Source organism: Periplaneta americana, chromosome 8 (genome assembly GCF_040183065.1).
Source record: "Periplaneta americana isolate PAMFEO1 chromosome 8, P.americana_PAMFEO1_priV1, whole genome shotgun sequence".
Classification (NCBI taxonomy): domain Eukaryota; kingdom Metazoa; phylum Arthropoda; class Insecta; order Blattodea; family Blattidae; genus Periplaneta; species Periplaneta americana.
Window position 1 is genome coordinate 148,131,404 of NC_091124.1, and position 27,890 is coordinate 148,159,293.

Here is a 27,890-nt window from a genome sequence, read left to right on the forward strand (position 1 = left end):
CTCACTCGATACCGCTCGATACTTCTACGGCTAATCTGTGAACTCGGTGATCGCTATTCGTCTGGTGCAGGAATATTGCTTTACATTTCAGCAGATAACCTTTGATCCAAGGTGCAAGAGACGCCCATAACCAAAATTAAAATGGCGTTTAATTTTTCTGCTTTCTCATATATAATTGCATTAATTGTGGATGCATTTTTAATATTCTTTGCTATTTTTCACGTATGTAACGCTTTTTTTAAATCTTATAATGACATTGTTTCATGTTTTCTTGTAAATTTTGCTTATGTAACATAGTGTTACAATTACTTGATCACTGTGCACCTTCAAAGAGATGCGTTTCTAACCTATTTGTTGCTCCCGGTATTTCGTTCCAGGTCATCGCCTTTGATGAACTAAAGACAGATTACAAAAATCCCATCGACCAGTGCAACAGTTTAAATCCTGTAAGTTCTTAATGTTATTAATTTTAGCAATGTACAAAATTTACCAATGTTATAGCTAAATTTTGTTGTCTTTCTGCTGTAATTCCGATTGATTCAACATTTTGCCGGGTTCAATTATCATATTCTGATTTTTCTTTTATAAGTACAGAGTATTCCTATTTAGCTTTCGGTTAATTAAGTAAACAGCTGAAAGAACCATTAATTATTTCTGTCTTCCATATGAATGTATAACAGGCAAAACTTCTATGCAGATAACCATTCAATGTTGTTTTTATTTTCAGTTAGTTATACCAGAATATCTGCTTCACTTACTCTTCAACATACTCTTCATAGCATCAGGGGAATGGTTTTCACTATGTCTAAACATACCCCTTATTGCATACCATATCAACAGGTAAGAACAAGAAATTTACTTACAGATTCTTTCTCGTGATTTTATTGGTGAAGCTTCGGTATCTTCCCATACTACACAGTTTCTCGGCCTGATATCACTTTTAAAATAATCCTCTCAACTAACCCACTGATCTTGTCACATACCTCGACTTAATGTAATTTAGCTATCCTCTCCTTTAACCCATCTAACCCATAAAAAAACTTAAATCAGTCCTTAGTCCCTTGTGTGATGTGAGGCGATATAGAAGATTGGGCATTTTATTTTTCTCTCCCTTAATCATTTAGTTCCAATTTGGTCAAATACATAGTATCTCATAGCAATATAACTTACGGGAAACCAAAAAATCCATCATTTGTGAGAAACTCTTTGGCATTCTAAGGAAGAATAAACCTGTAGGTAGGAAGACCAAACAGTCATTTGTGCCATTCTTGCATCGAATGCTGCCATGGATTTCACGGAAAATGGAAAAAATTCTCATTTATTCTTATCTCTCCTCTATTTCCTCTCTTTCTATGTTCTTCGTTCCTCTGTTTCTTTCGTCTTTTCAGACATCAAACACTTTTGCATATAGAAACATACCTAACTTAAGTACTACATATCAAACATAAAAACAGTTACAGTTAATTTCCCTGGGCCTCAGACTGGAATTGCTGTAATATTCCTCATTGACCAACATGTGTCCTCTGAACAATGAATGTGTTACGAGATAAACGGAAAATGTATCTGTGTCACTTTGTTGTTGTTTAGTGAACTTTCCGAAGACAAGTAGGCTATGAACCTCACAAGACGGCACCACTTATGAGGCAACTAGGCCAGGAGATAATAGGGTAGGGTGGCCAGTTCCATTTCCCCTCCATTGCATACATCACCGACTAGCTACATATTACTCTAGTCAGACTTTTATACAAACAATTGTTCTTCCTCTGACACACATTGTCAAGTGAGATGTACTGCCTGATAATTTTAGGTCTCGAAAAATAATACCTAATACTGTAACTTCATTATGAAACAGTCAAATAGATATCAACCTTGTACGAATGATGATGATGATGATGATGATGATGATCATCATCATCATCATCATCATCATCTATTTCTGAAACTTGCAAATAGATGTTACCTTCCACTTAAACCAATAAAATTGATATTTGTCCAATTCCTTTATGAGGATTAAAAAGTGGGAGTAAACAATGTGGGGACGAGCATCCAGCATCAGTCAATGTTGGATGAGACCGTAATATCGAATTTATATTTGACATACTAGACATTTTTAAGTATTCTTTTCAGAGAGAAATACAAAGAAAATTTGATATATGCACCATTTCCTTTGTCAATATATAATATTAAAATTACTTTTATAACATTTCATCCACAACTTTGTACAGTAATTATTGAACCCTTATTTAGGGTGGCTTTTGTTAATACAAAATTATATATATTGAGTCTTAATATTGTAGTTGTAATCCCCTGGTAGAGGGGAAGAGAAGGTTAAATAAGTACTATACAACTTCCTTAGTCTTCCTGTAGAAGACGTCAAATCAGAAATGTAACTGGTGTTGTTTCTGGTAATAATACCATTAATAGACCAATTACGTAATTTTTGTAATCATGGCCATGACAGAATGAGTAATGTTGAGCTGATGATTAAACTATTTTGCGTAATTTAGTATTTTATTGTGTATGGAGCACTTTTACCATATTATATTCTATGCAAAGCAAACTGTTTTCCTATGAAGAGCCAGAACTTGTAAATGGCCTATGCTATGTGATATTAGCCTCAATACTCGCCAACTTGTGTTGTAAGTATGAGATGCACAAGGGAACTGTTCCTGTGTTCGTCCATGGTCTGGAATGTGGGTTAAGCCTAGATTTAAGACCTCTCCTGGCACTGCATAATTATGATCACTCCTACCATATAATCGGGGCAACTTAACTCCGCCTTTCAGGCACCCTAACCTCTGAAGTGAATTACACATAAGCCACTGCCAGGAGAGAAGACTAGTAATGTCTAAAGACAACCTGGTAGGGTGGGGTGGGGCACTGAGATGTGGGGGTGAGATGCACTGAGCATTGCAGCGAAGTTACCACTCCCCTTCATTACATAAAGAAATGCAGCTCAAACAACTCCAGTATGAGTTATTGATGATTGGTTTAGACAAATTGCCATAAATACAATACTGTTTGCATTGCACTAAGCACATGAAGTTAACAACTTCCCCTCTGTTGCTCAATCCCATTAAATGTGCAGAGAAATGCAGCTCTCAAACAACACCAACATGAGTTGATGACTGGTTTACATAATTTATCATAAATAGCCTATGATACTGTTTGCAGATGACCAAGTGATATCTGCAGATACAAAAGACGACCTGCACAGAGAACATTATAGGCCTACAACATAGATTACGGTAGTTTAAAAATGTTCCAATTTGAATATTTCGATTTGAGTAATAAGAACTGTTGTAACTAAATAAGCCAGATCAAATATTTAGTTTTGTTTATCATTTACACAGTTTTGTTTTGTACAGGTACCGTACACGTCCTGTAATGACTGGACCAGGGTTGTATGATCCAACAAGTATTATGAATGCCGATGTTCTCACGAAATGTCAACGAGAAGGATGGATTAAATTAGCATTCTATTTGCTATCATTCTTCTATTACTTATATGGGTTTGTATGATTTTCATAAACATTCATCATATATTTACATACTTAAAAAATGACCAAAAGTGAAAGAAAAGTACAGGTCAGGTATGTACTATTACAGTTTTTCATCATCTATTGTCTAGTGTTGCAATAGTCCCTACTTGTCTCTTGACCTATGTATTATAGGTTCAAACTCAGTTGAAGACAAATATCTTTAAATGCAAAAAATATTGTATCTAAAGACTGTCATCCAACAAATAAGGAAATAATCAATCCAACATAGTAAATTTACTGCATAGAAAATATTTGTTCATGAATAAAGGCGAAACATATGTTCAGGTGCATTATTACTGTATTCTCATCTGTTAGTTATAGATGTAACCACATAACAATTATGGAGGGTTCTAGTAGAAAAAATAAGAACTACGTGAATTAGAAATGTGACCATAATGATACCTGCTGACATTTACAAATTGGAAATAGATATCAGTTAAGCCAATGACATAGTTGTCAAGTGTTCAACATTATTATATTACAGTTTTTCTGAAAATAAAGTGGTAAAGTTATTCTAGTTTAGTATTATGCACAATGCAGATATGAAGTAACTTCCAGAAATAAATGTGTGAATATTATTTACTGAAAAAAAAAAATATATATATTATTTTGCAGAGAAGTAAACATAGCCTACAAAGAGCTATACATTGTTTGAATAAAATGTGTGACAAAAGACGAAACATACAACTTTTCAGAGAAATGTTTAATACATTCCAAGACAATCATAACTAGGAGCATACCATACTACGAATACAATAACAGTTCTCTTATTTTAATTACCAGATTTTCTCGAATATCCCACACCTTCGAATAAGCTGCGCAATCCACTTTTTAAAAGGGAGAAAAAAATACAAAAAATAAAACTTTCAACAAATGTACGAGGCCTGTCTAAAAAGTATCCGACCTTAATTTTTCCCGCGTAAAGTTGTGATTCTAAGGCGGCGCCACTGTGCATGGTGGAAGGAGGAACTGTAATGCGCATGCTTGAATTTTTTCACCGCATTCGCTTGTGCCAGTCACTGGCTGGTGGTCGCCAAGTAAGGTGCTGTTCTAGGTGTTTGTCGGATTTAGTTTTCTCGCAAGATGACTGAACGAATTGAGCAAAGATACTGCATCAAATTTTGTCAAAAGCTTGGTGATTCTCAAAGTCAAACAATTCGTAAGATTCAGCAGGTGTTTGGGGAAGATGCGATGGGTGTAACACAAATTAAGGAGTGGTTCAACCGATTCAAAGATGGCCGCACATCAGCGGAGAGTGAGCAGCGTTGTGGCAGGCCCCAAACTGCTCGGAGTGCAGCTGTTGAGAGGGTGCGAAATTTGGTGATGGCAGATCATCGTTTGACCATGCGGGAGATTGCCGAAGAGGTTGGAGTGAGTAAAGATTCTGCACATGCAATTTTGCGTGATGATTTGAACATGAACCGAGTGGCTGCGAAATTCTTGCCCAAGTTGTTGTCCCCGGAACAAAAGGACCTCCGTCGTGACGTTGCACAGGACCTTCTGGACACCGCCAACACTGATCCTGGGTTTCTGAACACCGTGATAACTGGAGATGAGTCATGGGTGTACGGGTACGACCCAGGAACAAAAAGACAGTCGTCGCAATGGAAGCATCCCGAGTCTCCAAGGCCGAAGAAAGCGCGGCAGGTGCGAAGCAAAATCAAGGTGATGCTGACTGTTTTCTTTGATGTCCGTGGAATTGTGCATCACGAATACGCACCGGAAGGACAAATGGTGACAAAGGAGTACTATCACGATGTTCTCCGGCGACTCCGTGATGCAGTTCGGCGCAAAAGACCAGACATGTGGACGGCGAAAAACTGGCACTTGCATCACGACAACGCCCCCGCACATTCATCCCAATTGATACACACTTTCTTGGCCAAACATGGAATTACAACCGTTCACCAACCTCCCTACTCTCCAGACCTGGCTCCTTGCGACTTCTGGTTGTTTCCAAAATTGAAGACACCACTGAAAGGATCCCATTTTGAGAGTAGAGAAGAGATAATGCGGAATGCGACGACGGAGCTGAACACCATTCCAAAAGAAGACTTCCAGAGGTGTTTCCGGCAGTGGAAGGATCGGTGGGCTAAGTGTGTGCAAGCACAAGGGGCCTACTTTGAAGGGGATTAGGGTCCCAACCCCGTCAGGTATTTGAAATATTTTTTCTGGCTAAAGGTCGGATACTTTTTAGACAGACCTCGTATTCATGACAAAGTAAAATCAATTAAACACAAATACCTAACTACGCATTTCAAACCCTTCCTATGCACACGCACTGCATGCATGTCAATTATCTTGCTTAATCAACCGTTTACACAATATCCTACAACAGTAACAGCATGCATCTGTAAATTAATTGCCTTTATTTTGTACGATATTTTGTGATTTCCAGTATTGTTCACTCTGTAGTGACAGTTAACTAATTTGGAACTGTTCATAATGTATGATATATGCATGTATACAGCGTGTAACAAAAAAAATTGGGCAAAATTTAAGGTACAGATTCCTCATGTAGAAGAATAAATGTTTATATCAGTATGGGTCCGGAAATAAATAAATGATTTCTGAGTAGGGCTTGCAAGTATGATCATAGTGCACTCCAGTACATTTGTTTGCTGGAATTATTATGATGAATTCTGTTTAATTTCCCTTAGATGAACTGTACAAAATTTCAACTTCCTGCCTGAATACAGGCTACAGCTCATCATTTCATCAAGATCTGAATATGCTCCAAAATTTCTTGCATAGTTTTTATTGTCTGACAACCTTTCAGAATCTGCTTCATTATCAACATGAATCGAATTTGGTTATTTAACAATGCTGTATCAACTACTAGGTTATTTAGCTTCAATGGATGTAGTGATAGTGAGACGAGGCCGAGAATTCGTCATAGCTTACCTGATATTCGCCTTACAGTTTGTGAAAAATCTCGGGGAGGGGGGGATCAGTCAGGTAATCAGCCCAAGCAGGAATCTAACCCATGCCCGAGCGCAACTCCAGATCAGCAGGCAAACATGCTACCATCTGAGCTCTGCTGGTGGCTCCAACAATTTCAAGTGCCCCCACAGAAAGAAGTGCAATAGGTTAGATCTGGTGAACGTGGAGGCCAAGAATGTTCGGATTTCGATGAGACAAGCTGTATCATAATAATTCCAGCAGACAAACGCATTGTGATCATAACTGCAATCCCTACTCAGAAACCAAGCATTTCTAGACCCAAATTAATATAACCATTTTTTCTTCTATACACATGAGGACTCCATACCTGAAGTTTTGTCCACTTTTTTCGTTTCACCCTGTGTAATAAATCCAACTACAAATCTGCAATACATCCTCTGTAACAGAGCTGGGAGGCATGATTTGAACGAAAATCGTTTCTTTCTTGTTTTCACGAAGGCTCACATTTCTACACCTAAATATATCTTACCAACCCCTACAAAATTTTACTGTAATAGCTTACATTAAAATGTTCAAGGAGAAACAAAGAGTAGCTGAATTTCTAGTCTTGAAGTACAGTCTCTGTCTCTATCATTCAGTCTACGATGGATCATCAATTGACCGTTTAGCAGAAACACTGTGACAATTTTATATTTATTTGTTGACATAAATGGTAATCATTAAGACAATTTATAAAACTTCTGTCAGAGAGCATAAGTTTACTGTGCCGTAAGATGGGACATTCTACTATCTAGTGAGATTTTGGTGCACGATGGTTTTTTCTCCTCCCAGTGGCGATAATGGAATAAAAAGTTACTTTACTCTACCTACTTATGAAAAGAAATAGGTGAATATGAGACGTCAAACAATTTACACGTGACATTATGTGTTCATTTACAGCCTTCCCCAATTTTTAAAACCACGAGCTGCAACGGATTTAAAGTGTAACGTAAACTGCCAATATGAACACATCATGAACAGTAAACTAAATAAATATCAAATGCTGTGCAGCTCAATTCATAGAACATTAGACAACAAAACAAAAATAATATAGAAGATTGCATTTCTATAAAGTAATAGCCACACCTGTTTTAACTTACAGAGGTGAAACAAATATTTGCAATAAAATATACAAATTTCAGGAAAACAAAGGACTGCACTTTATGAGATGGAATACATTTAAGGCTGCTTCTTGAAATGAAAAAGAAGAGAATTAAGTGCAATGTAATGTTGGTCGTACTTATGCAGAGCTCTATAACTAATTTTAAATAATGCATATTGACAACCGAGGGTTGCACACTGGGACAGAATACAGGAAGTAAACATTCAGTGTAATGTTAATAGAAGTAGTGCATCTACAAATAAATTTGAGCTGAGAAACAACAAAATCTTTAGCCCTGGAGTAAAGGTAGTCTAATGTTAAATTGAAGGATATGTTCCTCAGAATCTACGAAGGAGAAACTTGTGCTGGAGCAAGAGTAAAATTGCAGTTTGATGACTTAAAAACAGCCATTCAACAGTTTCTCTGTATAATAAGTAAATTTAACAATGCAGTAATACTCCCAGACTCAATAACACTGATATAAAGCAATAGGAAAGTTGGGTGAATCACAAACTAAGGGTCACGTAAGGTATCTCCTTTATACACCATAAAGGTACTTAAAGAGCATGAAGGTAGAACTCTGTGCTTTCATGACCTTGGTAATAGAATGAGGTAGTATGGCAGGTACCATGCTCTGACTACCTTTTACCCCAGGAAAGATCAGTAATCTGTTTGATAGGAGGCTGAGTGAACCTAACACAAACCTAACAGATGAATAAATCCATAAAATATTAACCAGACTGAAGAAACTAATCTTGCTACAGTGGATCTTTTCATGATATTGTAACTAGAGATGTCTTTGGCCAAAACTGCACTAAAATATCAATGAAGTCAATAAAAAATTACCATTTGAATCCGTAAAACACGCATAAATTCAAAAAGCAATATGAAAAAAAAAAAAAAAAGAAGAAGAAAATGTACAAACAAAAGAATTAATTTCAAAGCTGCTGTAGCAGAATTTAGACTGTTCACTGGACACTATTGTTAAGCCAGAATTTCCACAACATTAGAATAAGGAAATCTACCAAATTCAGAATTTCGAAATATATTTCATCTCCATTGTATCAACCCTAAACTCAATGCAAAATATCATGAGAAAATGCTGAAAAGTAAGAAGGAAAATTAACTAATAGTAATTTCCAGTGCACTGCATAGAAGACCCATACAGCATAACACTGTTCAACATGGAAACTGTCATGAAAAGGAAAGCACTTATACCAATTTGAATATTGGATTCTGAGCAAAAATGGTATTATTTTGAATTTACAGAAGATATTTCAAAACAGAAGTTATTTTTGTGTATAGGTGCTCATAGTTCATGGAACTGAGATGTGGTCTGATCTTCAGTGATTCATTAGAAACAAGGCCTGACACCTCCAAGACTAAATATATTTTAGAAACATGAGAGATGAGAACATCAAAATAACAAGACTAGCTCATGTAAAAAATCCAGCAGTAGGAGAGCAATGAGATATACAAAACAAAATAGAATAGATCCTGCCATCTTCATGTATTGTAAATTTTATCAAGTGCAAACTCTCCTCTTTGCAATCAACTTGAGATAATAACTCTGTGTCTATATAAAATTTTCAGTTCTAAAGGATACTTTTTGCATAAATGATACAGGGAAATTAGGAAGGATCTGTTTTAACATGTTTATAATTGTTTTTCTGCTTGTGCTGTTGGTTATTCAAAAGTCACAAAAGAATTTATATTCAAAAATCACAAAAGAGTTTGAAGTCCTAACTTTGTCAAGAAATAAGTTTATAAAAAAATAATATACAGTTTCGCAGTTTTGTTCATGTTCATACAGAAATGGGATTCATTTTAACAGAAAGTTGTATTTGAAATTATTATTGTTTTACTAGAGCCTATTGTTCTGATGGAAAATGAAATAAACAGGTATTCTTGAGTTTTTTTTAACAAATTAATGCCAGAAAATAATGATTTTTACATATACTAATACAAAAATGACTTTATTCATTGTTACTGTGAATGTAATAGAAATTATTCCAGCACTCTGTGAAAATTCCGATCTCTAAATGGATTGAGGTATTTGAACTGATGGAGCTGCAATTTGTCGTCATTGTAGGAATTTGTAAAAAAAAATTGAATAGACTGATTCCATAGCAGATAAAAATGTTGTGGTAGATCAAATTCTGTAGAAAACGATGTGAAAGCTGCAATGGTTTTACAAGAAGTCCAGCAAATTAGACAAAATTCAAAATATGGAACACGGAGTGTGAATCAAGTTGTGAGGTGACAGCAAATAACTTACTCAACAGTGTGATATATTCTCAGAAATTGGTCTATAAACCCCACTCTATTATAAACAAAACTTTCTTAACGAAGTTAGAGGATTTTTAAATCTTTGACTTTTGAATAACCCGATAAATCACTTTACAGTAAATATAAATATGCAATATTTTCTCATTCTCTTTGTTACAGAATGATTTACTCCCTGATTTCGACATAAACTCCCAAGACAACTACAAGCTCAGTGCTATCATTTGTATGAAGTTCATCACCACCATTACCTCATAAACATGCATGTAGTGTAATAAAAGTAACATTACTTTCAAAGAATGTTAGTTTTGTCATCCATATCCATTTGAACATGAATGACTGTTGTAGTTGCCATATTGATCAATAACGTATAGAGTTGTCAACATTTGTGATGGTTCTTAGATTGTTTACAGTAATTGTAAATAAGTATGTTAGTCGCATAAGAAGATTGATATACGAACAATGGATGTGCTATTATATAAGAGATCTCAGACGTTCTGAATTATTAATATGTTTGATACATACCAATTTCGTACGTTTTCTTATTTTGTTACATCAGAATTTCCATTTCTTTCTGAAGTCTTGTAACTCGAATAACCTTTAGTAAAGGTATACTATATAGTCAACAGTTTAGTTTCTTCCTTTTGAATATTAGTCACTAGTGAAAAAATATGCTAAAACCCATTTATGTTGTATGTGTTAATTTGTTCAACATAAGTAGATTTTTTTTTATAAGGTACGAGAATTTTCTTTTACTTTCTTACACTATTCTTTATAGAGTAATTTTGTGATACATCGAATTAAACATATACTTAGAGCAGGGAAATAATTTTTAACTCACAAGGAACACCCCTGGATTTGAACAAACAGAATCACACCAGAATGCAGTTGAAGGTCACGTACATGCCTCTACTTTCAGTGGTGACAGTCATTTGTCTGTAAAACTCCGCAGTTACAAAATAGAGGGCTCCATTGCATCATGCTTGGTATGCAGTCCGTTGTGCCAGTCAAGATTGTGCTGGTGGTGTTACCACATGTCTTGTTGTCTGTGTATGTAGTGAAATGAAAAACAACAGTTTGACGAGTAGCCATCCAATTAATGTTTTGCTATTGGTTGAACTGAAAATACGAAGTCATTCGCATGTTTTCTTGTGTCCTTGATTATGAATATGAAAACCTCTTACAAAGTGAAAGTATCATAACGTTAAATCACAGCTATGATAACGATAAGTAATGCCTTGAATTCAGCGAGGATAGTTCCAGTTCGACAGGAGAATAAGGTAGCAGCCAGAGTGAATATGAACTTTAACCTCCCAAAAAAGCAAAGTGTCTAGTGTCGTCACAATATTTGATGAGAAAATATTAGACAATATTTTTGACGATTATCATAGCCCAGAATGCAACACATATGAGAAGCTATTGAAGCGGTATCCCAAACTGAAAACGAAAAGTAATATTAAAGTGATGTTGGAATATGTAGGATAGAAACGAAAAGGTATAAGTGTAGTCAAGGGAAACTACGTACAACAAGTAAATGTCATCGAACAACAAACATTAGCCAAGCTTGATGAGGCAACAGCAAAAGGATATAGCCCTAAGTAATATATACCCAGATTGCTCAGCATTGTAGGTTTTGACGGTAACAACTTTCATCAGGTTTACTATGCTGCCATCTAGTTGTTACATAAGGAGTCACATCATAACTCCCATTTGAATTGCATTAGCGACTGTACTGCCATCTCATGTTAGTTTACAGCAGACGGGTGGCGATCCTGGCAGTCGTTCTCTTCAAAGTGCAACTGATTTTAACATAGGAATGAGCAATCTATATGTGATCTGGGGTATAGCATACATTATTGGAACTTACAACACTGGACAAATGAAGCAGCTAAAAATATCGGACTTTTGAACATCTAAGCTTCAATATATTTCATTGATAATTTGAAACTGATTTTGAAATAACATGCCATATAACTATGCTCCAAACAAAGAACGTGAATCAACGAAATAATCCAACATGCAGAAACATTCTTTAATGACGTCAATGATCTTATTGCAAGTGAACATAATATAGAACTGGAGTATGTTTGGAACTGTGACCAGAGTCAATTCAACTATGAGATTGCATATGAAAGAACGTTGTCCACAGAAGGTGAGAAACGTACCAAAGGGACAATGTTATCACTTCACAATAAACATTGCAGTGTTAATGGTTGGCCACCATTTAGCAAGCAAACTTTATAGCTCTATGATTCTAGGAACAGAATGAAAAATTTTGATCCCATGTGGCACGAGAAATTGAAGAAAATTGTCCTGCAAATGATAATGTGTGCACCAGTGTGAACAGACAGATGACGAAACAACACCTGCAGAACTTTTTTGCGTCCGTTTTTTGAACAGACATCTGTCTGACAAAGACAAATCACTCCTCTGTGATTCCTGGGCTGCACACAAGCATGAACGCATACTTCATGAGGTCTTCGGGGGAAAACAAATTCATTTAAAACTCATCCCACGGAAAACTATGAACTATATTAAACTCCTAGATGTAATTTTTTTCACACAGTATAAAATATACGCCAAAAAATCACGGACTACATAAAACTACATTTCAACATGCCACAGCCCAAATTACATGACAGACTATTCATTCTCAAAATACATTCTGTAATATACAATCAGTCCCGTGCCGTGGCATCGTGGTCTAAGACATCCTGCCTAGGACTTGCATTACGGAATGCGCACTAGTTCCGAGTTCTCATGGGGGAAGAAATTTTCTCATGAAATTTCGGTCAGTGTATGGGACCGGTGCCCACCCAGCATCGTAATGCACTTGGGGCGCTATGATAGGTTGCAGAAGCCAGCTATAACGGCTGGGAGGATCATTGTGCTAACCACACGATATCTCCATTCTGGTTGGATGATCATCCACCTCTGCTTTGGCATGTGGGCATGAGACCAGCAGCCGGCTGGTCGGTCTAGGTCTTTCACGGGCTGTAGCACCATGGATGATGATGATTACTATTATTATTCATGTACAATCAATTGTTTGCAGAGATCTATCAACTGATGTTGCATTACGCATGGCGTTAGCTGGATACCATAGTGACAGACCCTGTGCAGTCATTCAAAAGTGTTATCGACATGGCTTTCAACATAATGTTCTTCATCAGTGTGCATTCAATGAGTGTATAATCTGTGCATTTTGCGGTAATGGTTATTTTCTTCATTATAGAATGCTCTCACCTGCATTAATCTTTGAACACATGCACACCCTGACTATTTGTAATGCAGTTATAGATATCAACAGTCCTAAGTGTGCAGATCGGCTCTTTAAACTTCAAAGTGGTTCTTGAATACTGGTCTACTGCGACATTTTACAGGAAAATGACTGTCACCATAGCATCCAGAGACAAATGAAAGAACCCATGATTGAATCCCAATGCAGTCCTGCCTGTTCAAACCCGGGGTTTTCCTTGTCAATATATTAATTAATGTGTTTAAACAAATTTCAATTTACCCCATTAATTGAAATGATGCAGAATGTTTCAAAACACTTGAAACAAATTTCTAGTGATCATACCATGCCTCATTCTTGACCTCGAGGAACTGAAAACTTCCCAAAATTGTATGAATAAGAAATCCATATACATAGTAAGGGAAAAGTGTTGATCACAGACTTTCTAAATCATCACATATGTATATTCTTCTCTCATCTCAGCAGACATATACCAACAATTTTTTAAAGGTTTACATATAAGTTACAAACTCATAAAGTGTGTACAGGATGCAAGCGTTTTGTAATATTCTCTCCGTTGATGTTTTAGTGTAAAAATATGTGAAGTGTTTCTACCTTTTGAGATCGAAGTTTTGAAACTTCTATATGAAATAAAGTGATCAATATGTTCTGCTCAATTCAAGGCCCGTTATCTTCAGTGCCTATACCTATTACTTAATTATATTCTCTTGTGAGGATAACGTGAAATGTGTTTCAATAAATCACATAATAGGCCTACTCTTGTAATTTTCAAATACAGTAGAGCCTGATTATCTGTTGTGATGAGTGGATGGGGAATGAGCAGTTAACTAAAGAAATTCGATCATCCACATTGTTCCTGATTTTCACATACAAAGACATTACACAATATTTTAAAGTTCAACACTTCTGTCTCCATACTACACAAAATTATACTGAATAAAAACTTTAATCAATTATCACAGCACTACACTCCATGAAAATAATATATAACATTAAAAAAAATTTAACTAATGACAGACACTTGACTTCTGTCATTCACCCAAGCATCCCCAACTACTGAGTGATGTGCCAAAGCCTGTAGTTTTTTCAGCCGCCACAAAGGTGTTGCCTTTGGTGCACCACAGAAGACGAACTATAAGTACGTAACACCATATGATGATGGTAATCAATGAAGCAATGGTGGAATGCTGGTAGGGGAAACAGAAGTATACTGTGAAAACCGACCACCAAACGCCATCTTTGTCCACTGTAAATATCAATTGAACACTGGGATTGGAACTCAGGTTACCAGTGTGGTAACAGAAATTCAGTAAAATGGAAAAGCAAGTTACTGTTTACTATACACTACTTTATATACTAAAACCCAGTTTATGCCTTTGTGAAATTGATCACTTTTATCTGTTTTTCCTTTGCTTAGTTTCGTTATGTTCTTGAGCACTTGCAAGGAAATATTTAGCTCACAGCAACAGCCCTAAACCATACAAGCTATTAACATAGAATTGTACATTCTATAGATGATGATGATGATGATGGTGGTTGTGGTGATGATGATAGAAGGGGGTATGGGAGGAGAAACAAATTATTAAAAGTAAACTATTGTGCAAGGAAATTTGGGGCTCAGAGGAAAAATGTGTGCGCTCCAGGGCTATTGACCACTTGTCTCATTCTATTTTTCACCATTCCATTGAAGGAACTGAACCCTTTGGCACCGGAATTTAAGTGCCTCTGTTATATGTAGCTGACCGGGATTTAAGTGCTGTGATACTCAATTTTAATGCATGTGTGCAACTACTAAAGTCGACTTTCAATTTTTTTCAATAATACAGTTACTGTCGACTAAAGTTGATGGTAGGAGACGAAAGGTTAAGATAATTTTGAAGGGGAAAAGCCGAAAATTGACGCAACCTAATAGCTACCATATGACGGGGAGGAATGTCGCAAACATGATTCACAGCATAGTTGAACAGCAGTAAGGTAGGGTTGCCGAAGACATTAAAAGCCTAGAAAGAGCAAGTGGTGAGAGGACAAACGTCACTATATTGCTGCACAAGGAATCCAAGCCCATGCACCAGACACATGACAATTGAGTAAACTAGCTCAGAAGCACCCAAGATGACATGTGAACACCAAGACTCGGATTTGTGAAGACTTTAATTTGGGAAATGCCGAATTTTGTCCCAATATTCTTTTGAGAAGATTAACTCCATATGTAGATGAAATTATTGACGATCATCAGTGCGGTTTTAGGCGTAATAGATCGACTATTGATCAGAAATTTTGTATTCGACAGATATTGGAGAAAAAATGGGAGTATAAGGGTACAGTACATCAGTTATTCATAGATTTCAAAGAGGCATATCACTCGGTTAAAAGAGAAGTTTTATATAATATTCTTATTGAATTTGGTATTCCCAAAAAACTAGTTCAGTTAATTAAAATGGATCTCAGAGAAACTTACAGCAGAGTCCGTATAGGCCAGTTTCTATCTGATGCGTTTTCAATTCACTGCGGGCTAAAGCAAGGAGATGCACTATCACCTTTACTATTTAACTTTGTTCTAGAATATGCCATTAGGAAAGTTCAGGATAACAGACAGGGTTTGGAATTGAACAGGTTACATCAGCTTCTTGTCTGTGCGGATGACGTGACTATGTTAGGAGAAAATCCATAAACGATTAAGAAAAACACGGAAATTTTACTTGAAGCAAGTAAAGCGACCAGTTTGGAAGTACATTCCAAAAAGACAAGTATATGATTATGTCTCGTGACCAGAATATTATACGAAATGGAAATATAAAAATTGGAGATTTATCCTTCAAAGAGATGGAAAAATTCAAATATCTTGGAGCAACAGTAACAAATATAAATGACACTCGGGAGGAAATTAAACGTAGAATAAATATGGGAAGTGCCTGTTATTATTCAGTTGAGAAGCTTTTGTCATCTAGTCTGCTGTCAAAAAATCAGAAAGTTAGAATTTATAAAACAGTTATATTACCAGTTGTTCTGTATGGTTGTGAAACTTGGACTCTCACTTTGAGAGAGGAACAGAGATTAAGGGTGTTTGAGAATAAGGTTCTTAGGAAAATATTTGGGGTTAAGAGGGATGAAGTTACAGGAGAATGGAGAAAGCTACAAAATGCAGAACTGCACACATTGTATTCTTCACCTGATATAATTAGGAACATTAAATCCAGACGTTTGAGATGGGCAGGGCATGTAGCATATATGGGCGAACCCAGAAATGCAGAGACCAGAGGGAAAAAAACCTTTGGGGAGACCGAGACCTAGATGGAAGGATAATACTAAAATGGATTTGAGGGAGATGGGATATCATAATAGAGTGGATTAATCTTGCACAGGAGAGCTATCGATGGTGGGCTTATGTGAGGGCAGCAATGAACCTGCGGGTTCCTTAAAAGCCATTTGTAAGTAAGTAAGCCCATTTCTTTCAGGACTCATTCCAACATGCCTTGGCACTTGAGGTAAACCATATGCAGGATGAGTAGTCTGAATTTAGGAAACTAGTCAATTGACTATAAAATGACACTAATAAAAAATTCTGGCTTAGAGAGTGGTTGTGGCTAGGCACGTTTACCATCCTTATTCTGAATATAATAGATTCAGTTGCTTATAGCAACATCCATTGTGCAGGATGTGGGGCTAGCCAGAAAACAGTCCAGTCCCAACAACCAATCTCGAAATTCGGGAATGTGTGGGAATCCTTGGTGTGTATTTAATAGCCCAGAGTGTAGTTTACCTTGAGAAAGGATGTCGGGATGATTGTGGTATAAGATGAACTGGGGATGGGACCTGATTCAGAAGATTCAAACAGGCAATAGTTGCTTGCAACTTCTAAATTGCTCCCAGTGCTGTATTCCAGAACACCAGAGACTTAGTTCAGCTTAAATAAGATAAGGGAGGGAGGGCCGGAATTAAGGGAGGATGATTCTGGCTTAAGATGTGCTGGGAGTGGGGCCTGATAAGGAGCCTCGAACAAGCAATGAGTGCTTGTCACTTTTTAAGTCATTCCCAATGCTGTATTCCAGGTCATCAGTAAACGAGTTCAGCTCCAGCCATCCAAATTATAGTGTTGTTGTTGAGATATTTCCACATGAAGTTTCAGAAAAGAATGTTAATTAGGTGATTGATAATGTGGATTCTACTATATATATATATATATATATATATATATATATATATATATATATATATATATATATAAATAAATAATTTTTTAAAACATCCATTATTGCTTCTTGTTCTGTACCTCATGGAGGAATTGTAATTGTGTAATTGATAGTTTAATAAGAGTACATTGAAACTTTCGCGGTTATTATTTTAATAATTTTTTAAGGTCTATGTTCTGATCTATTTTGTCTGGCCAATATTATGAACATTTGGGTACACAAAGTTTAATATTTCAACCTAATTGTAATGCATAATAATAATAATAATAATAATAATAATAATAATAATAATAGCCTTTGTGTATTGAGTGGTGTGGCATGTTTTCTTTGTTGTTTCATTTAATAATATTTTTAAAATGAGTTAGAGTTGTTGATGTTATTCAGTATTATCAATGTCATAATGAAATGGCATAACATGTGATTAAAAGCAGAACCAACACGATAATGTTCAGATCTGTTATGGGTGAGAGGACATCACATGTCTGAGCTATGGCTGAGTTGATCTAATCATTAAAGGTGCTATTCATAGACATTTCGCTAGCCCGGGCTACGAGCGTGCTAAACAGGATTCATATCATATCTTATCGCTGATACTGGTTTATGAATACGAAAAACGTTAGTTCGCTGATCAACCACCGAAAGCCCGCGCTAAGAATGTCTATGAATACGGTCCTAGGTGTCAAATAGTATGGATTTATTTTATTCTTATTTAGGATACTAGTACTGATGCCCTAATCTCTGTTCAGCTTAGGAGTGAGAAAGGAACCACATAATAATAAATGTACGCTGCATAGAATTTCATAATTAGCTGTCTGCAGTAACACAGTCACACAATATGGAGTGGTGATATAATCCCTGATTATCACTTAAGCATTCTTACTTATGCAAATTTGTAATTGTCATTAATTACTGTTTATTATAATTTATTACACACAGTGTTAATTATGGAATATTACTCACAACCTTTTATAAACTTATTTTAATTTCACAAAAAAATGTTAGATACAGAAGCTGTTGCAAATAATCTGTAACCCACTTAATGTTATGGCAGTATTCTTACAAAAATATTGGTGCAGGTACACAGAGTGTGGCAAAAAAAACACGTTTTTCTTAAATAGCACTCCATATCAATTTTGATGTATTTGAAATTTCCATTCAATTTTACATACAGATGCATAAAAATTTTATTCATCCCATTAAATATTCTCTTATGAATATTATTACGCTTCTTTCAAAGGTCTTGATACATAATACATAATAAGTTTGTGTATTCATGTAGAGTAAGCCATTACACTAACAAAATACTGACATAAATCAATAATGACTATTTCTCATTCCTGAACTGAAAATCGTTCATCATGGCAATGCTTACTAAAAGAGAAAGGATAGAAATCCTAATGATGGTTGGTTATAGCGACAGAAAGAGAATTAATAAGAGGTATGCACTAATTTCATGAGGTACCTACACCCAAATAGAAACATAGCACAGTCAACAATTTCAAAAATAATAAAAAGATTGAATGAAACGGGAATCATCCAGAATGAAGCAAAATCTGGAAGACCAAGACAGTTACAGGTGATGATGAAGAAGATCCTCATAAATTATCACAGCAAGTAGCACTTGAATACCATGTCAGTCATTTATCAATATGGAAATGATTGAAATCATAGAAATGGCATCCATATAAAATTCATCTTTTGCAAGAGTTGATAATGACGATTTTGACAGAAGGAATGAATTCTGTAAAACATTAATTGAGAAGATTGATCAGAATCCTTATTTTGAGAGGTGCACCATATTTTCAAACGAGGCAATAGTAGTGTCATTTGCCATAACTTTCAGTACTGGTCGTTTCGCAACACTCAGTGGATGGCAGAAGCATGCACAAACACACATCCTCATAAAATAACTGGACAGATTTAGTGGGAAGCACCAAAACTGGTCCATTTTTCATAGAAGGAAATTTAACCTCTGATAAGTATAAACAGCTTTCACATGATAATGTTAACCCAGCTTGCAAACAATTGTTTTCTGTTGTGTTTCAAGGTAACATCTGGTTTCAGCAAAATGGCTCACTTCCACATTATGGTAAAGTTGTAACAAATTTCCTGAACCAAGAATTCCCTGGTAATGGATATGAAGAAGACACATTGAATAACCGGCTAAATTACCTACTGAATTTCTTCCTATGGGGTTACTTGAAGTCCAGGTTGTATCATGATACACCAAACAATAGTAAAGCTCTGAAATTAAAAATTAGAGAAGATATGGAACTGATAATTCCTCAAACTGTGACAAAGACAATGGACTATTTTCGTCAGACTGGGATGTTTATCCATGAATGGCTCTCATTTCAACATCTAAATTTTTAAATGTTCCTTTTTATGTGTAAAATTTAATAGAGTTTCAAAATAATTAGAAATTGATAAATAAGGGTGCCATTTAAAAAAGATTTACAAGGAAACAGTAAAATTTTTAAGTATCTGTATTGAATTGAGATTTCAAACATGTAAAAATTAATATAGAATGCCATTTAAAAAGGACTGTATTTTGACATACATTGTATACCGGTACCTGAGTCAATATTTTTCTAAGGACACTGCCATAACATTGAGTTACTTGTAACAACTTTTGGTCCACATCTGTGGAGTAACGATTAGCGCGCCTGGCCATGAAACCAGGTAGCCCGGATTCGAATCTCAGTCGGTTGAGGTTTTTTCCAGGGTTTTCCCTCAACCCAATATGAGCAAATGCTGGGTAACTGTTGGTGCCTGACTCTGCACTCATTTCATCGGCATTATCACCTTCATCTTATTTAGACGCTAAATAACCTAAGATGTTGATATAGTGTCGTAAAATAACCTACTAAAAAAAACAACTTTTATATAGAACATTTTTTTGGTGAAATGTTGTTGTTGTTTTCTAATGCCAGGCGTTTGACAATAAAGTCATTTGACCTCTTGCACTTCAATATTTTTCAAAGATATTATCATGACCAGCCACTGAAGCACAAATTTTGAGGTGTTCCGAATCCATTTCTTGGTTTGAGTTGCACAATGGACAGTTAGGGGACTGATATATTCCAATTCTATGCAGGTGTTTGGCCAAATGGTGAAATGAATATGTATATATGTATATAAAGTTATTAGGAATATTCCATACTTAATTAACTCTGTATATATTTGTTGTTTAGTCAGCTGTCCGAAGACAGATTTGAACCTCACAAGTGACAACAATGAGGCATGCCAGAAGATAATAGGGTAGGTTAGCCAGTTCTTTTCCTTCTCCGTTGCATACATCACATATTACACTAATCAGACTATATATCTTCTTCTTCTATGGCACTGTGATCCTTTCAGTAAAACCCTGGCCTCCCTAATGACAACCTTCTAATCAAACTGATCATGTGCTTTCAATCTCCATCTTTTAATCCCAATTTTCTTTCTGTAATTTTGGACATCATCAAATCAGCATAGTTTAGATCTTCCAGTTTATTTCCTTATCCATTTATTTTAGCGTCCAAAGAAATTTTTGGTGTTCTACCTTTCTTCTTCCCGACCACATGGTCCAGCCATTATAGTCTTTTGAGTTTGTCAGTGATGATATCTGTATCTGTGTACATATTTTGAATCTCCAAATTAGTTCTGATATGCCATACACAATTTTCAAAAACTGGACTGTAAATATTCCTGAGTACCTTCCTTTCACATACACTCAAGATAGATTTAGCCAGACTGTTACTGACAAATTTCAAATAGAGAAGTCGTTAGCAAGCTGAGGGAGAGGTGGGGAACCATTCATGACCATATGATTGAAGCAATAGAAACTCGCTTTATTATTATGAGGTTTTATTGCATATCTAAGCAAATAGCAATTCCATATAACAAGTGAGAAAACTTGTTCATCTGAAATATTGATTCTGTAAAACCAATAATTTTATTTTTCCAAATAGATTTATAAATAATATAATATTATTTACTAAAGATTGTTATTTTTTTTTGTCCTACAGAATATATCTGTTATCGTAACAATTAATATTAGAATAGAAAAATTTGCATCAGTACTGAGGATCGAACCCAGGTCCTGGGTTTTACATACCAAGCGCTCTCACCATTGAGCTAGGCCGAAGTCCAATCCACAGCACCAGATCGAACTCCCCTCCTCCAATGTTTTTCCCTTTGTGGCCTGACTCCAAGTTGGGCATGTATGTTGACATTTTATTAAGTCAACTGCCATTATACAAGGAGCGCACTGAGAGCACTTCTTATGTAGAACCAATGACCCGGGTTCGATCCCCGGTGCCGGAGCGAATTTTTCTCCTCTAATATTAATATAATATTAGTTCATTGTGTTTTTTTTAAGTTGCCTGGAAACTTTTATTCTGTAACTCTTCTTCCACATTCTTTACTTTCCATACTGATGCACCACCAATATTTGTTATATTTTGCTGTATGTACATTTTACAAATGTATATGCAGTATCTTTGTATTCGCCTATATTGTAAAAACAAATGGAAAATACTTTTCATTCACAGTAAGAGCATCTACATTATATCTTCTTGTTAAAAATTGCACATGAAACATTACAGGATTATTCAATTTCTGAGCTAGACTTAATATCACTTGGATATTAATGGCAATGGAAACCAAGTACTCTGAAACAGCTTGTCCAGAGTCACTTATACATCATCAACCTTTCAATATATACAAGGAATTTAATCCTGGAACTGCATAGATTGTCTATCACTTTGTATTAAGTTTGTTTATAGAATTTGTAAATTCATCCTTAATAAAACTGATTTACTGGGGGGAATATAAAAAGGAAAGCCACTAGTTCATAGATTTTACTCTGAAATTATGGTAGAATATCGTAAATTTTGTTATATTTAAATGTATTACAGAGAAGAGAATTTGTATATGAAAAGTCTATTTTTTTAAGCACACACATACTAGTACAATTTTAACTGCATAAGGTTACTGTGAAAATTATAGTGGCACAGCATTAGTGTTATAGCTGAAACGTTTAAAATTGTACAAAGTCCAAATGGAATTTATGGTGAACAAACACAATAATTAAGCATTTGGGGTATTCCCACTTCCCTAGTCATCATTCCAAAATTTCTCCATTCACTAACTTCCGTAAGTGAAATAGATGGACAAACTTGCACTGCCACAATGATGTGCCAATGGATGTGATAATCAATCTAGATTAAACAATTGCCTATGCATTAGAAGTACTCGTTGATTTGTCCAATGAAACTAGGAATGTCACACACAACTGTAGTAATATATTAATTACTTTGAACATGACATGTTATATTCTAACTTGGTGTAATGGGTATATAGGAGAAAGACAAAATAAGAGATCCTATTTATGCTAATTATTAGAGGCTGGACGTTTAGGCAGTTACAATACTTAAAATAGGCAGGCAATTAAAAACATGAAAAAAGGTACTGTAAATTTAAAAAAAAAATAATAGGCAGGATAAAAATAGTCAAAAGATGAAAAAGGCACTCTAAGTTAATTCGTTTAACATTTCTCTTGGAAGCAGAGAAATTGTATTTGAAAAATTAATACAGAAACACTTTAATTTTCAGCAACTAAAAGTGCAATTTAGAAAGTTTTATTAGCATGTACTTGATTCATGAAATGTAAAGACACAAAAGATATAGTGTCTCTTAGCCACTCCCAGTCTTTTATGAACAAACTGGTAAGATCTCAAAGGAATATTCAGTTGCTATGATTTAGACAGATGGAAGGAGATGTTAAGCATACTGCTAATTACGTTTGTATAATTAAATCAATCAATCTTCTTAATGTATCCAGCTGTTTGCTGACAACATAAAAGTCCACTGTAGTCTATTCAGTTTTTGTATTCTTGTATAATTAAATAAAACACAATGAAATAATTTCTATAAAGGGTTACATGTATAGGGTCATCAATATTAAAATGCTGATACATTAAAATAACTTAAAAATAGCAAATAAACTTTCAATTTAATTTTAAGAGACTAAAAGGCAAGACTAGACACTTACTCTTAAAATAGACAGCAAAAGCTTATTATATAGGCAAAATAAAAACTCGAAACACACTTAAATCTGTAACTTTAATATGTGTTTAATGTTATGTTTTATTTAACGACACTTGCAACTGCAAAGGTTATATCAGCATCGCCGGAATTTTGTCCAGCAGGAGTTCTTTTACATGCCAGTAAATCTACTGACATGAGCCTGTCGCATTTAAGCACACTTAAATGCCATCAACCTGGCCCGGGATCAAACCCGTAACCTTGGGCATAGAAGGCCAGCGCTATACCAACTCGCCAACTTTAATATATGTCAGCCCAAAAATAAAGGCCATTTTGTCAAATATCAGGGCTCTATCAATTATAATAAAATTTTGCTTAGGCTTTAAAAAAATTATTTGCAGTAATTATTTGAAACAAATATTATAAAACTGATTTTTCTATTTCTGTATTAACTATGTAAAATATATGATATCTTGTATAGATGTCCCACACCTCATTATGTCAGTAATCTGTTCCAGAAAATCTGATATTCCTTTAAAAGAAAAAATGGGAGATATATTGCAAAAAATTGTGTTTTACATCAACCAAAACTAAACACAGTACAGTGCCTATATATACGAAGTATGAAAACAAAGTATCATGATGCTAAAAAAATTGGATTTGGAGATTTTCGAAGAAATACAGATTTTCAGCATCCCTGATACCGAATGTGGTTTTGGATATGTATGCGTGTACAGTGATTTCTCCAGAACTATGCATATACAGTACCTAGTAACTACGAGTCAATTTATCAGGAAATGATGCACACGAATTAATTTTAGTAGGAAATCAAGCAGTGAAGTTTGTATCGACTAAAGAAAAAATAATCTGTCCTAAGATAGATTGTTAAATGCAGAATTACTTCTACATTGCGTTGTGAATTTTCTGAGTTTCAAAGCCTCCCACGACACATCAGGCTAGTAACAGAGAACACCTTACTGTTCAACAATTAGCAACCCTTTCTGTAAATGAATTATGTGTGAATGAAATACAGCAAGGTCTAATATATTTTAACATTCATATTACTTTTAAATGCTTATATTCGTAAATATGAAAATTATAATAGAAATGATTACAGGACTTTACAGCTGTTTTATGTAAATTTGTGCAAAAGGAATTACAAATATCTACTTAAATTGTTCAATATATAAATTAAGTCCATCTTCTGAAAATAGAAGTTAATTTTCTTGTTTAAATGCATATAGACTTCATATATGTATATTTTTAATGATAGTTGAAGAAAAAAACTGTAAACAGTAATATCATTTACAACATGACAATGAAACTAAACTATTGCATGTAAAACGTATAAGAATATAATGTGTCATTTCTAGAATTGTTAAACATTTGCTTTGTAGTGTATAATCCCCCCTCCCTATTCAAACGTTTACCAAAAAACATATTGAGGGATGAATATGTTTCAGTATTAAAATGAAGTCGTTAACCAGAGAAACGTTAAACTGAGGAAATGTCCTTGAAACATTACTGTGTTTCGAGAACACAGTCATTAACATAACCAGCTGTGGAAATAAAACATGCAGTTACCAAAAGTTATCTCTTCGGACATACTGTTGCCCTTGGAATAGGAAATGTAAAATTTATGAACAATTGATAACTTTGCAACTTCTAAAAGCTTGTGAACAAGATCAGTTTAGTAAAACTGAAGTGTTCTGTATGCTATATTAGCAGAACATATTTTTTTTTATCTTAATCATAATTTGCTTCATGTAGAGTGCTTGAATGAAAGTTGATTAATATCTTGCTTTTAAACTTATGTTTCATTATTAATTATGCTGTTTCTATATAACATGTGTATTACTACTGAAAATGTCATCAAATGTATACATTACATTTAAACTTCAGTTTTTTAATATAATTTAAACTGGGATCTCTTAGCTAAAATTTTAATACATTCGTATACAGTATTTCATTCTTAAATTATGCTGTTCATTAAATTAATTGTATAACAAAAGAGTGACTAGAATATAAAATTTTGTATTGACAACTCTAAACACACGATGGTCACTTTATTTGGAACTGCAGGATAATAGTAAGATGCAGGATCTTCATTCCATTTTCGAAACAACAATAATTTATCCTGGAATGTATTTGATAAGTTATTTCATTCCACCACCACCTCTATTGCTCTCATTACTATCACAATTACCAATATCTCCCACTACAACTAATAATAATAATCCGTGGCACTACAGACAGCCCTTTAAGGGCCAGACCAACCAGCCAGCTGATGGTCACATGTCGAGGCAGAGATGGACGATCATCCAACCAGAATGGAGGCATGGCATGGTTAGCATGATGATCCCCCAGCCATTATAGCTGGCTTTTGTAACCAAATTTCACTACCTATCATATCTCCCCAAGTGCAGCACGATGCTGGATGGGCACCAGTTCCATACACTGTCCGAAAGTTCATTTTATAAACCAAACAGGATGTTTCTAATGAAGTGATCATTCAGTGTACATAACGTGTGTGTGTGTACATATGGAATGTATGTGTTCAGTTTGAATGTTGCTTTAGGCATTGTACTGTAATGTGATTTTATAAATATCTTTTTTTTCTTTTTGATGTACAAATCGTTGTGTTATTAAAATTTCCAAATACTAGTTATATCTATTGATGTTCAATTATTTTCGACTAGCAACATTTTCATAGTATAATGTACTTTTGAAATAATGTTTTATTACTGTTGTGCTCTTGTTCACCATACATGGGATGATGAAAGTTTGAAGTGATATGCATACGAGAAATAGAAGTAGACGCTAAATTCTGCACTAAAACAGAAAAAAAAAAAAGGTTAGCCATCTTGTCAACCACTTATCTGTTTCATAACATGCATATATGTAATATATGAAGTTGTTTACAAACTAATTCCAATAAATTTTGCCATTTAGTGATATGAGTCTTTATGATTATGTATACTTTTTTTGTTAATACTTCATGAATGAACATTGAAGATGAGACACTATTTCTTTACAAAATAATAATATAGATTTCCTGTACTTATTTTTGTTAATCTCATTCTCGATACCATATCTTCGCTACGCCACCAAAATCCACTATATGCATTTAAACAGATTTTTCAGGAGAAAGAAAAAAGTATTATCACTTTCAATTCCTTTGATTTTCAAAGCTACTTTCGGTATAATTTCAATTATTACATGAAAAATGATGAAATTATACAGAAAGTAGCTTTGAAAATCTGGGGAATTAAAAATAATAATGCTTTCTTCTTTCTCCTCACAAATCTATTTAAATGTACATAGCGGATTTTGAAAGTGCAGCGATGATATGCATTTGTCATTTTAATGATAATCATTTTAATGATTATACTTTCAAAGTATAAATTTAAGAAGCAGAATATTGGCTGGCGAGGTTGTTTCTGATTACTCCAGATGTGATTAACTAAAATCTTTTCACAATTCTGCTAGTCAGAGAGTTAAATTTCGTTTCTGATGCATGGACACCTGTAAGGCAGAATTTAATATCTTGATAATAGGATACCAGACAAGGATAATTAATAGCAGTTTAATTTTGTTACAGTTGAAGAATGGGCAGTAAAGTATGTCTGGATCCCTGTCACTCGGTTATTTTAAGACAAGTCTACAACATGAATTTCCTAAGCCCACTGCTTTTCTGAACAAAGCTATTCTAACGGAGTTTTAATGCCCACAGAGCTCCAAATTTGTAAGCTGTGTTTCAACCCTAGAACCTTCGAAATAACAAGCATAGCAACCATTCCTGAATGAGTAAATTGATTTGTAGATACAGAATATGAATAAAATCCGTCCAACAGTTTGGAAGAAATTTTGTTGTTCGCAGACCAAATGGATTGATAGGTACCAATGATAATCAAAACTACTTTTTCGCATCAGGAATACCGAAAACTAATATTTCCACGAAAACCTGGAAATCGATTTTTTCAATATCAATATTTCTGTAAGAATAAAGTAGTTGGTAACGAATTTTTTTTGGCAATAAAGCCAACTCTCTTCCTCTCCAATATTTCTCACATACAGTGGAGAGGGCTGGACATTGCTGAAGATGATTCTGATCCATTTTTTCCTGAAGACTGAACAAAGTGGCAAAAAAATAATTCTAACTTTCTTCAAGTGTTTTAACAAAGAGTCATTTTTTTTTTAGTTTGTTATTTAACGACGCTGTATTAACTACTAGGTTATTTAGCGTCAATGATATTGATGATAGCGAGATGATATTTTTGGTGAGATGAGGCCGAGATTCACCATAGATTACCTTGCATTCACATTACGATTGGGGAAAACCTCGAAAAAACCCAATCAGGTAATCAGCCCAAGCGGGGATCGAACCCGCGCCCGAACGCAAGCCACACCGGTGGCTGACAAACAGTCATGCTCTGTGAGTAATCAAAAGAATGCAACTGCACTTTTCCTTGAATATTCAGGAATTATATTTTGTTCTGCATTGAGTAGGAAATGATTTCCTACTCAAATCCCATCCT

At 34.9% G+C, this 27,890-nt stretch overlaps 2 protein-coding genes across 3 annotated transcripts in view; one reads left to right on the forward strand and one right to left on the reverse strand.

Annotated features, from left to right (window-relative positions):
* LOC138705137 (KIF-binding protein) overlaps nucleotides 1–108 on the reverse strand; it is a 92,063-nt gene extending 91,955 nt beyond the window's left edge. Inside the window, exon 1 of one of the 2 annotated variants that reach the window (XM_069833792.1) lies at nucleotides 6–108. The gene's annotated coding sequence lies outside the window, so the exon portion shown is untranslated. The remainder of the gene's footprint in view (nucleotides 1–5) is intronic. The other variant, XM_069833793.1, reaches the window with a different exon arrangement.
* On the forward strand, nucleotides 69–26,022 carry cni (protein cornichon). Its single transcript, XM_069833801.1, has 5 exons — nucleotides 69–222; nucleotides 378–446; nucleotides 728–840; nucleotides 3,369–3,512; nucleotides 10,036–26,022. The coding sequence occupies exons 1-5, from the start codon at nucleotides 142–144 to the stop codon at nucleotides 10,061–10,063; spliced, it is 435 nt and encodes a 144-aa protein (XP_069689902.1). The 5' UTR covers nucleotides 69–141; the 3' UTR covers nucleotides 10,064–26,022.
* The last annotated feature ends 1,868 nt before the right edge of the window (nucleotides 26,023–27,890 follow it).